This window comes from Melanerpes formicivorus, unplaced genomic scaffold (assembly GCF_026170545.1).
Source record: "Melanerpes formicivorus ecotype bairdi unplaced genomic scaffold, bMelFor1.0.p_v2 SCAF_13, whole genome shotgun sequence".
In the NCBI taxonomy this organism is placed as follows: Eukaryota; Metazoa; Chordata; class Aves; order Piciformes; family Picidae; genus Melanerpes; species Melanerpes formicivorus.
The window spans coordinates 14,245,504-14,259,654 of NW_027142365.1; the positions used below are offsets into that span (position 1 = coordinate 14,245,504).

General features: G+C 41.6%; 1 protein-coding gene across 1 annotated transcript; it reads left to right on the forward strand.

Annotated features, from left to right (window-relative positions):
* Positions 1 to 245: 245 nt before the first annotated feature.
* Positions 246 to 3,373, forward strand: GJD4 (gap junction protein delta 4). Its single transcript, XM_068146438.1, has 2 exons — positions 246 to 309; positions 2,190 to 3,373. Exons 1-2 carry the CDS (start codon positions 246 to 248, stop codon positions 3,371 to 3,373), a joined length of 1,248 nt encoding a protein of 415 aa, XP_068002539.1.
* Positions 3,374 to 14,151: the final 10,778 nt, after the last annotated feature.

Consider the following 14,151-nt stretch of genomic DNA (forward strand, 5'->3'; position numbering starts at 1 on the left):
TAAAGCCTTAAGAAGATTTGTTCCAATAATTCAAAACTAAACAGTCCTGTGCAAATCACCAAAATAATCTGTCATCAGTACGTTGGTGTGGCTGGGTTGCTCCTTGACCCTCACGAAGAATTATTTTATTTTGACTTATTTATTTATTATTTAATTATTAATTCCCTGTCTAGGTCTAACCTCCTCTGGAAAAGCCAACGTTGATAGGACACCAGGAGCTGGCAGCGTTGTGAACTTGCTCAAACATGGAGCACTGGGACTCGCTGGGACTTTTGATTGTCACACTCAACTATAATGTGACTATTGTGGGTAAGTGCTTTAAAAGAGCTCTTTTCCGTTCCTGAGGCCACCCAAATGTCCTACCGATAGCTGACTAATTGCTAGCAGTATCTCCGTGATCCTCATGCTGGGAAGCTGTTATTTAGATATATGATGTGAGTGGCTAATGTACTTCATTTCTTGTGAAACAGATCCTTGCTCCCTCTCTGATAGCTATTTTCTGAAATTTATGTAAAAAATTCTGGCAGGGTTTTAAAATTTGGCTCCTGTTGGTGTTTAGGCTTCCAGCTAGCTCCAGCAGCTGTCACAGGCGCTGTGGTCAAAATACTCAGAAGTAACACTTTATTGATGCTGCCTAAAGTGAACAGTGGAATGTATCCAATAGATTAGTGATGAATTAAAAAGTTTAAAGAAAGTAAAAACAGCAAAAAAAAAACCCAAACACCTAAAAACCTCAACCACTTCTCTTTTACAGGAAGATGATTGTGGTTTATTACTCTTGTAGTTAATTACCATTGATTTTCATTTTTTGGTTTTTATAAAGTTCCCATGCATTTAAAACCCAAAATACAGATGGCTGGTTGGTTGGGTTTTTTTTTTCCTCAGCTAACAGTCATTTCAATGCTTCTCTTTCCCCCCTCTTCTTACTTAAATAAGACACTTGGTTTTTTTTCCATAGGCTACTTTGAGCAAAGTCTGAGCCAGAGAAAAACTTTCAAGGGCCTTTCAAAGACCCTTTGCCTCCAGCTGGGGAGGGTTGCTGTAGTTTGTGCTGTGCATTGCAGGGAGTATCCAGCTAAGCAGCAAGGGGGTCAGTGAAGGGGCTTGTTATAGCATGTTTAATCAAGACTGAGTCACTAGGGAGGTTATTGCATGGAGGGGTTATCACTACAATGTATGTCACACTAAACTACTTCCTAAGGATCCATTGATTTTTCTTAATCAGTACTCCCCACTGTACATGGTCTAATGAAAAATTGATAGGGAAATAGCATATGGTGTTTTGAGCTTAATTAACTGAGGGGCTTCAAACACCTTGAGGTCCTTGCAGGGAAGAAAGGCTACCTAAGGACGAAACCTTGCTGGCTAAAGATGACTGATTCTGTACAGCTGGTGTTCCCTATTGGCCCACACTACGCTGAAAGGAGAGTAAGCAGGACTGTGGCAACACAGCAAAACCACCACTGAAGTTTGGGTGATCAAAGATAAAATGGAAAGGCCTCAGTTTATTTGTGGTTAGGTGATATCACAGAATTATAGACTCACAGAATGCATCAAGTTGGAAGAGACCCTCAAAGCTCTTCTTGTCCAACCCACTCTGCAGTGAGCAGGAACATCTCTGACTTTAGGTTGCTCAGGACTCCATCAAGTTCCATCCCTGGAGTTTTTTATGGCCAGGCTGCATGGGGCTCTCAGCAACCTGGTCTAGTGTGTGGTGTCCCTCCCTGTGGCAGGGGGGCTGCAACTGCATGATCTTTGGGGTCCCTTCCAACCCTGACAATTCTGTTATTCTATGAAGTTTGGCCTTGAATGTCTCCAGAGATGGGGCCTTCAACACCTGCTAGAATATTTCATTACCCTCATTGTAAAGAAATTCCTCCTAATGTCCAACCTAGGTCAACCTTGCTCTGGTTTAAAACCATTGCCCCTCATCCTATCACTACATGCTTTTGTAAACAGTCCCTCCATGTATTGTTTGGCCAGGAGCAGCAGGTTTCTCTGATGATGTCCCTTGTAGCTTTCATATCATCAACCTTTTTCCAAGCCAAAGAGGAGCTTTTAACAGGGGAGACTGATTACAAGAGTCTATTTCTTCAAATGTCTGGTGTGTAGAGAGATTGCCTCTACATCAGACCTTCCTTTCCTTCTCAGTGCTCTGATTCTGTTTCTTACCTGTTCTTCTCTTCTAGGAAAGGTCTGGCTAATGTTGATGCTTCTGCTGCGAATGGCAGTGGTAGTGCTAGCAGGCTATCCACTCTACCAAGATGAGCAGGAGCGCTTTGTCTGCAACACCCTGCAACCAGGCTGCTCCAACGTTTGCTATGACTTGTTCTCTCCTGTATCTCACTTCAGATTCTGGCTCATTCAGACTGTGTCTATCCTGTTACCTTATGCTGCATTCAGTGTTTATGTTTTGCACAAGGTAGCTATGCACATTGTAAGAATGCAAGGTTTGGTGCATGGATGCAAAGAGAAAAAGGAGTTGTCAAGCCCTGAAGACCTGAAAGAGCTCGGTAGATGTGCCGTGGTCAATAGATCAGATTGTGGTGCCCACAACCTGAGTGTACTTAATTTTTCTCGAGCATATACCCTTCATCTTTTTTTTAGGACACTGCTGGAAGCTGCCTTTGCAGCTGTGCAATATTTTCTTTTTGGCTTTCTTGTTCCTGATCGCTTTTCCTGCTACCATTCCCCTTGCACCAGCACAGTTGACTGTTATATTTCTCGGCCCACTGAGAAATCCATCATGATGGTTTTCATCTGGGGGGTCAGTGGTCTGTCCTTTCTGCTTAGCCTTGTTGATCTTGTCTGTGCTCTCCAGAGAATGACAGCAAGAAACCAAAAGAACAAGCTGCTGGCAAACCTCCATGTAGAGGATGAGTGCATTTTGAATAGTCCTCCAGTACAGCATGGTAGCTCTTCACCTCAAAATCAAGACTGTGTGGTACCAAATAGCAGCCAGACCAGCGATGGCTCCTGCTCACTTCTCTCTGGAGAGGAAGAAGAGGCTGTCTGTCATCCTGAAGTGGTGTCTCAGCAAATGGCCAGAACTAACCTTAACAGCAAAAGTGCTAAGCTCTGTGTATCAGGGGACCCTATTGTTAAGCAAGACAGCACTGAGGAACCTTTGTGTGCTGGTGGCCACCAGGCGACTACATGCAGGCAAGTGAGACCCAGATTTCAGCAAGACTCCATTAAAGATACTGCCCTGACTTTGAGACCTCAGAGCAAGTCTCACCTTGGAGTTTCTTCCTCTCTAGTTCAGAGCAAGCTCTTAGTCTATTATCCTTCAGCTGAACTGAAAAACCCTGATGCACAATCAAATTACAGCAGTACTAGTTGCTTGAGGTCAAAAAAGTCAGAATGGGTATAGAGCCCTGAGTGAACGCTACCCTATGATCCTGGCAGGGCAAATCATTGTAACACTGAGGTGGTTTCAGGTAGTTTCAGCTGGATGTCTTGGCTGTAGTTACACTGCAGAGACACTCTGATATGCTGTGCTCCTTCCACTGATGAGGCAGCAAAAGCCTTGGATAAGATTTTGAAGGATACTGAATTAAGGGAGCTGTTCTTTGGAAACTGTAGCATCTGTATGTTTTTCTGACTTTGAGTGACTTAAAAAAGTTGTAAACTGTTGCTGATGTGATTGCCCTGGTTTTCCAGAAGTATGTGTGAACATTTCTTTAGCCTAGCCTAGTTTTATTGTAAAAGAATGAGCTTAGGAAAGGCATGACTTTTAAGCAGAGTTGTACATTGTCTCCTGCTGGAAGGTTTATTTATCTCCTCATACTAAATTCTCAAAGCCCCCTCAAGGCACGAAGAGTAGACAGTGACTAAAATAAAAATGCATATTTTGTAGTAAAATGTTAATGTGAAAAAAAAAATCAAACCCAAACCACACAAAACCAACCCTGGACCTTACTGATGGAAGGTTATGCCTATGCTAGTTAGCAATGCCATGGCAGTACCTTTGCCTAACCCTGATGTCAGCTGGCACAGCCAGACCATGTCTGTATTGTTCAACTCAAATAGCTAAATACATAAAACGAGGTGGCTGCATCCAGATTAATTGTTGGGAATGGTCCTGTGCTCAGGAATTGTTCAGCAGATGACTAGGAGATGTAAGCCCCAAAAGGGTGTCAGGGAATGCTCCAGCAGCTTGATAGAGCAGGGGACTGACATGTACTACTGACATGTCTACAAGGTGTTACATGACTCAATCTGAAATAGTCACCCTGGGCTATTGATTTCAGTAGGGAGAATGAATCACAAGACCAGTTTTAGGCATCTCTGAAGGTAACATGAGTCACTATTCCAGGTGTACCTACTTCTCCCACAGTGTGATTAGCTCAGGCTTGGGCTTAAAGAAAATGGTTTCTACCCTGAAAGAAAGATGTAGTGGCAATGTCTATATCAAAGTGCTCACCCTCTTTGTCTGACAGACTTCTGCACTGACAATGTGTCTAAACTGAGTGAATCACAGAAGATTTTATTGCTGTCATGCTTTGTGCTTTCCTTGAGTGCTAATTCTGTTGCATTTACATAAGCCTGGTCCAGCACTGAAGCACAGTGGTGTGTGAGTTGAGTTTTCTTTTACCTACGAGTCAGTGAAGGTTGAAGGTTGCATATAAGCTGCAGATCATCAGTGGGAATGAATGTGGAGGAGCATGTACTCAGAGAAATGTACTTGAGGTAGTGTCTTATAAAACAGATTATTCAGAGGGTAGCAAGAGCTCATTTTTGTACATATTGCTAGGAGCTGGAATAGCTACAACACTGTTTAGTCCTAGGCACAGCTCTAGTCTTGGTCTAGTTTCTGTAATGACTTCATGGCTGGCCCCCCTGTGCAGGACATCAAGGGATAACACCTTTCACATTCTTCCTTTTCTGTGGGTGCAGAAGTCTTCAAGACAGGCTCACAACACCTGTGTATCATCTTTCCCATATGCAAGGTAAAGACTAGCACTTAATTATCCCTCACTTTCTGTATCCTCCTCAAAATTAAGTAGGTTGATAATGGATGGGCAGCTCTTTGGGTTGGGAGGCAGACTTTGCTTCTGCCAGCAAAGTTCTTTGGGACCTTGAGCTATGCTACAGAGGGTTTTAATTCCTATCTTCTAAGTAAGGTTTTTTCCTCTCTATTAGTTGTGTTTGTTTCTTTTATCATGTGTGTGCTTGTTGTATGATTTGTCATTTCCAAGGTAGGAGCAGCATTAATTATTAAACTTACAATAGGCAGAAAACCATAAAATATTTAAACTTCTCATCCTCCAGAGCCTCTTTAACGAGGTCTGTGCTGATTACACACACCATGACAAAACCTTGCACCAATGAAACCTTTTAGGATTCATTGCTGCTTCTCAGTTGTGAGAAGGAATTCAAGGATCAAATATGGATTTGGTCTTATCACACACATCCTTCAGCATGAGATATAAATAGGGGTAGGATGAATAATAAATGCATGGTGGCTGGACAGTTTGCTTTTTTGGTATCTCCAGCTAGACAGATTGTAATAACTGAGGAGTCTCATTTCAAGTCAGAAAGATCCAGTTTGTGTTTGGAATGGGAAGTTAAATTAGTGAACGTCTTCCTTATTCCATTTGCAGTTTCTTCTTGTGGGATGGGGCTTTTGGTTTGTGTCACTTAGCTGCAGATCTGTCTGCTTTTGGGATTTGTGGCACCTTTCACTTGTAATTCAGAGTCAATGTAGCAAGCATTAAATGTATTTACAAAACCTGCGTATTGAAAGAGCAGGATTCACGTGGGCTTTTCACTGTGGAGTGAGGAGAAACTTCTGTCACCAACAACCTGCTCCTAAGGAAATGTCTCCAGATCTCTTCTAACAACTATTTCTGAGTCACATTTATTAATTACAGAGACAAGGGTTTACAGGCTGGGTGGATATACTAGCAAGGGAAAACCAAGGGAAATGTGTTTGAAATGCTCTGAGCTTCCAAAGTGAATTAGAAATGATCCTTAGTAGGGGCCATTCCCAGTGGGGAGGAGAAAATAGGAAAGGAAATCTGTTTGACTGAACCAAGAGGATAACCTCTAATTTCTCCATATATTCAATATCACTGAATGTTAAGGTGCAGTAAAGATGCCTAGATGTCCTAGAAACAGTAAGTCAAAGATGCAGTAGAAATGGATCAAGAAAGCAACAAGCTGTTGTTTAAGAAAATATTTAGTCTTTTAAATTTGTGATCTGGGTTTGTAAGTTCTCTCAGGCCAACCCCACTCAGGCCAACTCAGGCCCCACCCCCCTCCAAACAAAACCAATCAAGCAAAAAAACCCACACAAAACCCCCACAACCAACCAAACCCCAACAAAACTGCAAAACAGCAAACTTGTTATGTTTGCCAGTGGTCTTTAAATCTGTCCTTAACCCACTGACTTCAGAAAAGCATTTCAGAAGATGCACTGAAAACACAGTAGTCCTCATGCTGCCCTGGGGAAGGTTTGTCTTGCATTCAGAGCAGCAGCACAGGCACCACTTGCACCTTGAGGTGAGTTTATGGACCAGCACCTAAGATATTGTTTATGCAGCCTCATGCAGTACTGAACACAGGACTATACAGAAAGGAATGGAGCTGCCTGGCAGTAAGTTTGATCTGGTCAGGAAACCTGTGATAAGACAGTTTTCATGTGGGAAATACAGTTTTTCTTGGAAAATTATAAAATGTCTAAACAAAATGTTGTTTTCAGAGGATCTTTGACTGCATCTTAGCACTTCTCTTGCTAAATAAATACTAGTAGGCTGTCAGAGACATGGAATCTACATTTTCCATGCAGCAAAAGTATCACTGGGAGTTTCTGCAGTATCAACATGATATAAAGAAAAAAAACCACAAAACTTTTTAGTTCTCTATGAGATAGATTTAAAAACAAGAGAATAATTTCTAAACAAGACCCATAATTTGAGTTTGAAATACATTTTAGAAACACAAAGTAAAAGCCAAACCTCAAGTTTCACCTGGGGATCATCACTCTATCTTCTTTTCCTCACACCCTAGGTTGGGTCACTGTGATTCATCAGCATAACGAGAAGCTGTGATTCTCTCTTCTCTTGTGAACTATGCCGTAGACAACTGCCTAGGGAATGTATCATTTCCCATTAGCAGCAATTGTTCTCCATGAAACTTTCAGTTCAGACCAGAATAAGTAAGTATTAAATCTGAAGTTAACAATGTGGAGAGATCCTCAGTGTATTCTTTCAAGTTATTAAAATTACCTGCTCTGGTGTGACACATTATTGCAGTGATTATCTTTCTAGAAGGGATCTTTGAAGACTATTTTAATTGCACATTATTTTAATATCATTATTACAATGGAGAACAAATAATTATTACTGCTTGTAGTATTTTAGGGCAATACAGACATGCCTTTCCAAAAATAGGGAAGGAGAATAGGTTGAAAAGGCTGCTCTTTAACTTCTGTCTTTTGTACTGCTTTTAATAGCCTGATGTTCAACTGACAGAGAAGTAAATTTACAATGTAATGCTCTTACCTGGTAATTGAGTTGCTAAAATGTTCTGCGGATTAGACAGGCTCTGTTCAAAAGCATAGAATGAACTCTTGGCCTGTGATGCACAGCAATGCCAGTTCTGAAACATCAGATCAGCTGAAAGCAGAAAGAAATTTGATCAGAAATCATGAATTGTATCTTTATAATTGTCCAGTGTCCACATAAGTGGTTTACAGTCGCAGTCTACTTCACCAGCTTTTGCCTTCTCCCACTTTACTTTCTGACCATTTGGGTCTGACAGGCAGAATGTCCCAGGCCATCTCTATAGCTATAATTCAATGACGGGAGTGCACCTACAGTGCTAACTTCCAGGACTCTTTTGTGATCCTCTGCCATTCACAGCATGGAAATGCCAGGATACAGAGAGCTGTTTCTAATTCAGGTTCCGTAGCTTAATGCTATAGGTTGAATATTGGATTCCCTTTGAAAAGCTTTCACTGATGAACAATTTACTGAGTGAAAATGACAGCAGATTCTGAGATTCTGAGCTTTTCTTTTTTTTTAAGAAAGTGAAGTTTATATATGGTGTTCTTGATAAAGATGGAGGATTTGGGCTCAGGAATCAGAAGCAAGCCCTTTCGCTTCTGGTTTCGCTATGTGTGTAGCAACTTATTTTGCCTGCAAGACTGTAGACAACGTGTTTGGGGACTTTCTTTCACTGAATGTGTTACTTTTGACAAAGAAATAAAAGTAATGGAAGGAAAGAAAAGATTTTGACCTAGCAGAATGTATTTTTACATATTCATCTGTGATTTCTTGCCTTTTCCTCGTACTGAAGGTAGGCTTGCCTTATTTATTTGTTTTAAAGAAGCCAGAATAAGATGTTTTTAGAACCCCAGTAGGCTTGTTAAGCAATGCCCTTCTTGTCCTGACAAATTGAGCACCCACTCAGACACCCACTCCTGCTCATTTCTCTGGAAGTCAGAGTGTAATGCAGTTAGCTCCTTCTTTCTGATACCTGCTTATTCCTAAAGCTCTGTGTGCTATCTCTGTGTGCTAGTGGATGTATACCAAGGTAGGTGTATGGACAACTCATATTCACAAATCCAACCATTTTTTTTTCCTTTTCTTTTCTTTTTTTTTTCCCCCCTGCTTCAGCAAACCTCTTTCTAAAGAATTTTCCTGAAATACAAACATTGAATATTTATAATGCAGTTTACCAAATGTGATACATTGATAGGTACTTGATTGTAGAGAGACTTTCACATAAATCATGGTGCATAGTCTGTAAAGGATCCTGATCATTGAATGGCTGAGGAAAAATCAACAGAATTTGCATTACAGAGCCCCACTCCTGTCTCCCACCAGTCACTCAGAGCTGATCCCATAGAGCACAAATCCGTATGAAATTAAAAAGTTAACCTAAATTAATGAATTATCTAAATACAGAGGATTTGGTAAGATAGATAGAAGCGATAACAATTATCCACTCCATGGGCCGGAGTGATATGAAACACAGAACTATGTCAATGTAGAAGAAATCCAGCTCAATTTTCAGAGTCTGTAGCAATAGACTCTGAAATGTGCAGATAAATAGGAAATAATTGCTCCAAATGAACTGCCTGAGAAACATATTTCATTACTTCTGAAACATATTTCATGACTTCTGAACAGAAATATTACCAGCCCCTTAGAACAACATTATGATGTTTTCTCTCTGGAAAAAAAAAATCCTTCAAATGGTATCAGCCCCCAGATCTGGTGGACATCCAAACATAGTCCTGGCCCTGGCTGCATCCCCATTGCCTTCTCTCCTCTGCATTGTGATGTCGGTGAGTTGGGGTTGGGCTCAAGCAGGGCCTACAGAGAGTAGGGTGCTGCATCCACACTAAGTGCCAGGGCTCAGACAATGTCTCAAAATGCCAGACTCGAGTAATTCTCCATTCCTTCTAGCTCTTTGCTCTTTATTAGTACTTAGCTAGCTTAGTTAATAAAGATTGTGTCTCAGGGAACATGAGGTTGAATCACATTACTGTTTCATTTGAACATATTTGCTGCTCTCTAGAGGAGCTGGTGGAACTTGCATGGTTTAAGGATACATGGTTACGTACTTTCAGCCGTCCTAAAGTTTGGATAAATGAGGAAAAATGAAGAAAGGGAGCTAACCAAAGGCTAAAACAGCCTCCCTCAAACGTTGCCAGGATATGAAGCAGCAGCAATATAAATGTTTAAAATAAGGAACAGAAGTTAATACACTGCAAAGTGGTAGAAGAAAGCACATAGATACCATTACAGATGAGGGGACTGACAAAAGAGGTGATACCTTTCCAAGAAATTATTGTTGTACTGAATGAATTATTCTTGACAAGGCCTCTTAGTGGTATAATCATAACTCCTCCAAAATCCTTGGCAGACAATGTGCATCAATTGCCCACAAAGTATCCTCGGAGATGCCAAAGGGTAACTGAGATATTACATGACACCCATGAACATTCAGAGAGGCAGATAGACACTGGGTAAGAGTCTCCAGGACTACCTGGAACCTATGTCTGTCAAGTGAATTAAGGCCCACCTGGAGCCTGTGCAAGGGCAGCTGAATTAAGACCCACAAGTTCATTTCAGAGGGAATTGACTCACCTGTCAGGAATCATAGAATCAAAGAATCAATAAGGTTGGAAGAGATCTCAAAGATCATCAAGTCCAACCTCTCACCCAAGACCTCACGACTACTAAACCATGGCTTCAAGTGCCACATCCAATCCCCTCTTGAACACCTCCAGGGACGGTGACTCCACCACCTCCCTGGGCAGCCCATTCCAACGGCTAACAACTCTCTCTGTGAAGAACTTTCTCCTCACCCTGAGCCTGAACTTCCCCTGGTGCAGCTTGAAGCTGTGTCCTCTTGTTCTGGTGCTGGTTGCCTGGGAGAGGACTCACAGACTACATTACTAACACTGTATTGACTGCAGCAGGGGGTTATGTGATAGCTTATCTTTAAAAAATACCTCACTCGTGTTTAGATACCTACCTGAATTTAGATGTCTTAGTCTTAAGCTGAACTTCAGTCTTCACCTAAACATGACACTTGCTGGGGTGGGGGAAGAGAAAATGGTCATTTAAACCATCAATAAATATTTAAACAATGATCACAGCTTGGAGAAGTACTACTGAAGAGGATGTTGTATTTCATCAAATGTGATAGGGGGTTTGCTCAGCAAAAGAGACAGGGAAAGCAAAGTCAGGGGTATAATGTTGCTATTAACCTGGAATATCATAGGATGTCAAACATTTCACTGCAGAATTATTTAGGAAAAGAGCAGGAAAACCAAACCCACACTGCTCATACTTTTCACAGATTTCAGAAAGACCTCTCGCGAGTCACTACTGCAACACTCTGAAATCTTCTAAAATGCAGAAGGAAAAGTTGACACTGAATTCTTAACTTTCACAAGGACAGTCAATATGGCCCCACAGCTGCAAAATGAAATCTTTTCATTCTACTGTGTTTTGTTGCTAATGACTTACTTGAGAGAAATGCTTAAAAAGAAGTGCTGCAGTTCCACAGGAGTATGCTAGGAGATGTAAATACACAGCTAGAGTGATGCTTCAATAGAAACTAAAAGATTATCCACTGTTGACAGAGAAATATCATCTCTTAGTATCAGAAAACACAGCACATCACAATCTGTCACCTCAAGATAGTTACAGGTAGACACACTGCATTTTTGGAGACGTTAAATAAGGTTTTTCTGTCCAGTGTTTGTGACAAATGACTGGGGGTAAAAAAAAATAGCAGGAGTTTCTTAAAAGCAATTCTCTTACTTTTCTCAAAGATAGAATATAACTTCATGTAAGCCAGCATATCCCAGTTCTTCCAAGAGGCTAGTATGATCTACAGAACACCTTATATTCAATATCTTCCATCATTTAGTTGGGATGAAGGGTCTATAAAAGCTGTTCTATGAACAGCATTCACTCTCAACTTTGACAGGGTTTTTTTTTTGTTTTCACTGTTGGCTTTTGGACCTTAAAGAAAATTCTACCCTGAACAATTCTCTCCAGGATGTTTTTCCATTAGCTTCTTTTGAGACATTAAAAATATATATATATATATTAAAATTACATTTTGTATGGTTCTTATCTATCCTGTTTTCCCAGAAGGAATTACGTTTGAAAGCATTGTGTAAATTCATGAGTTAAACCCTGACTCAGAAAAGCACTCTTGTCCTAGGAAAACATATACCCTTACTTTAAGCACCTTATAAAATCTCACTGAAATCAATAGGACTTTGGCATGCACTTAAATAGTCCTTACCACCCTACATGCTTATGATGGACTTCTATTCAAGAAAGCAATCAAGCACAAGATTCTGAATCAGGATCTAAATGTATTCTGTGAAAACCATTTCTATTCCAAGCTCTACTAATAAATTAGGGGTTTTGTGATTTTGTTGTTTAGTTGTTTTTTTCCCCTTTTTTTTTTCTTCTTTTCCATTAAGAATGTATAATGTGAATGTGCTTTGCTTCATTTGAAGCTGCAAAGGCCCATTTTATATACTGCTTGTTAAATCAGATTCTAATGATTCTTTCCCTCATGCAAATCTTTCCTCTCATTCATGGATTGTATTTAAATTCTGCTCAGCTTGCATTCATGATGCCTTGTCAGTGATTTGCATTGCTCTGATGCGTTTGCCCTGGTTGCACCTCTCACTCACTTTGGCTTGAGAACATAGAAGCCATAAATAACTCTTTAGCTGCTAAAAACAACACATACAATTCTTGTTCGCTAATGAGCTAGAGGATGGCAGCAATGAAGCTCCTTGTGGGTCTCCGTGGTTTCCCGATCTGACTATTCCCAAGGCCTTGCTTCATACTTTGGAAAATTGCTGTTTACCAAATTGTTAAGGGCCAAATACCACTTCCCTAGAGTTTTACAAAAAGGTATCCTCAGCTTAAATCTCAACAGAAAATGTGTTTTCTGCCCAGCAGGTTTTGGAAAAGAAAGTAGAGCAGCTGCCTGCTGAGGGGTTGGTCTGCCCCCTGCACGGTGCTGGGAGGCTGTAGCTCCAAATGGCAGCAGTGCCCCAAAGCTGCAGGTTCTGTTGCTGGATGAGAAGCATTCCCTTCCAAAAAGTCAGATTTAGTTTTATTCCCACCCTGTATTTGGACAGAAAGCCAAAGTCAGTTGCTGAGTTTTGTAAGACAGATTGCTACATTTTCTGCTTTACATTGAAAGGGATTCTCTCGACTTCAACCATTGAGAAATGATGAGGGTATCACATCTAACATGCATTTTGAATCAAATCAGTTCACAGCATGAAAATGAATCCTTCCAATTTCAGAAGATGTTAAAAATGCACCCAGTACTAGTCCTAGGTTTATTTTGTTTGTATGTGTGTAAACATCGAATGGAAAGAATAATTGAGGCTAATGCTTCTTGGTGAAGAATGTTAGGGGTAATTTCGCAATGACAAATGTTTGGAGTAAAGAACATCTAGGTAGGGCATTTAAAACATACATGGAAACATCGAATAAGTCACATATAAAGCAAAAACAATTGGAAAGGACAGCTATTAGTTTTTTTTTCCCTGCAATAAATTATACCAGGTAGCATCCAAGAGAGACAGTCCAGCTTTCTGCTGGGTAATCTACTGAGTATGAAAAATAACTTGCCCACCTTTTTCTGACTAAACATATGTTCTAAGGAAGGACAGCCTAGTTCTGTATTTTCCCTCGCTGGTTGAAGTGCCACTCCGCTCTATCCGGAGGGTGGCCGCAGGAGGTGTGTGCCAGGTCAGTGCTTGCCGCGGCAAGTGCCGCGGAAGAGGCATCACCCTCCCCACGGCCTCCGCCGCGCACCAGCGGCAGCGCAGAGCTGAGCGCGTCGCTACCGAGGGCAGAGAGCAGGGCAAGGGCCCCGGCGTGAAATTCCCAGCCTCTGCCAGTTGGGGGCACTGCTGGATGGCGAGCAGAGCGGAGGGCCCCTGCCAGGTCCCGCTCCAGCCACCGCCGCCCGCCGAACCTTCTGCAGCACACTGATTCCCACGGGAGTTCCTCCGTTTGCCGGGATTTCTTGCCCGATGCAACTTCAAAACTGTCGTAAGCCCTCTTTTCCAGACCTGTCTGCCTTAGAGAACGGGAAGAATGAGTAATTTTCATCTAGTCTTCTAAAAGCCGAATTTACAACATCCCTTCAGCACACGTAGCCCAGGTTTGGCTTGGCAAGTCTCACGGGGTGACCCTACGGTGCCCTGTTTCTTTTCACCTGACTCCTTCAGGTCTCTTCGTATCTTCCCGGTGAAAAGGATCGCATCTCTCACCCAGGACCCATGTAAGGTCCAGGGTATTTTACAAGTTGTGAAGGCAATAGCAGGATTGGTGTTTGAGGGTGTCAGCTTTACTGAAAACTGGAGATCGATTTGGTGCTGTTCCTGAGAAACTGCATCCACTATGGTTGTACGGGACCATGGCCTTGCGGGGGAGCGCTGGAGGGAAACTGGTGGGAAGGACATAGGTGTGAGGGTGTGCTTGTAAAATGGAGTGGTATTGAAGATAGGAGTCAGGAAATCCATATTCTTCCCCTAGACTTGCAGTTAAGTTTTGTTAGGCTGGGTATTACTAGCACAATTTGTGTCTCCCAAGAAGAAATTTGACTGTTAATTCACTGGTGAATGTGAGTGTTTTG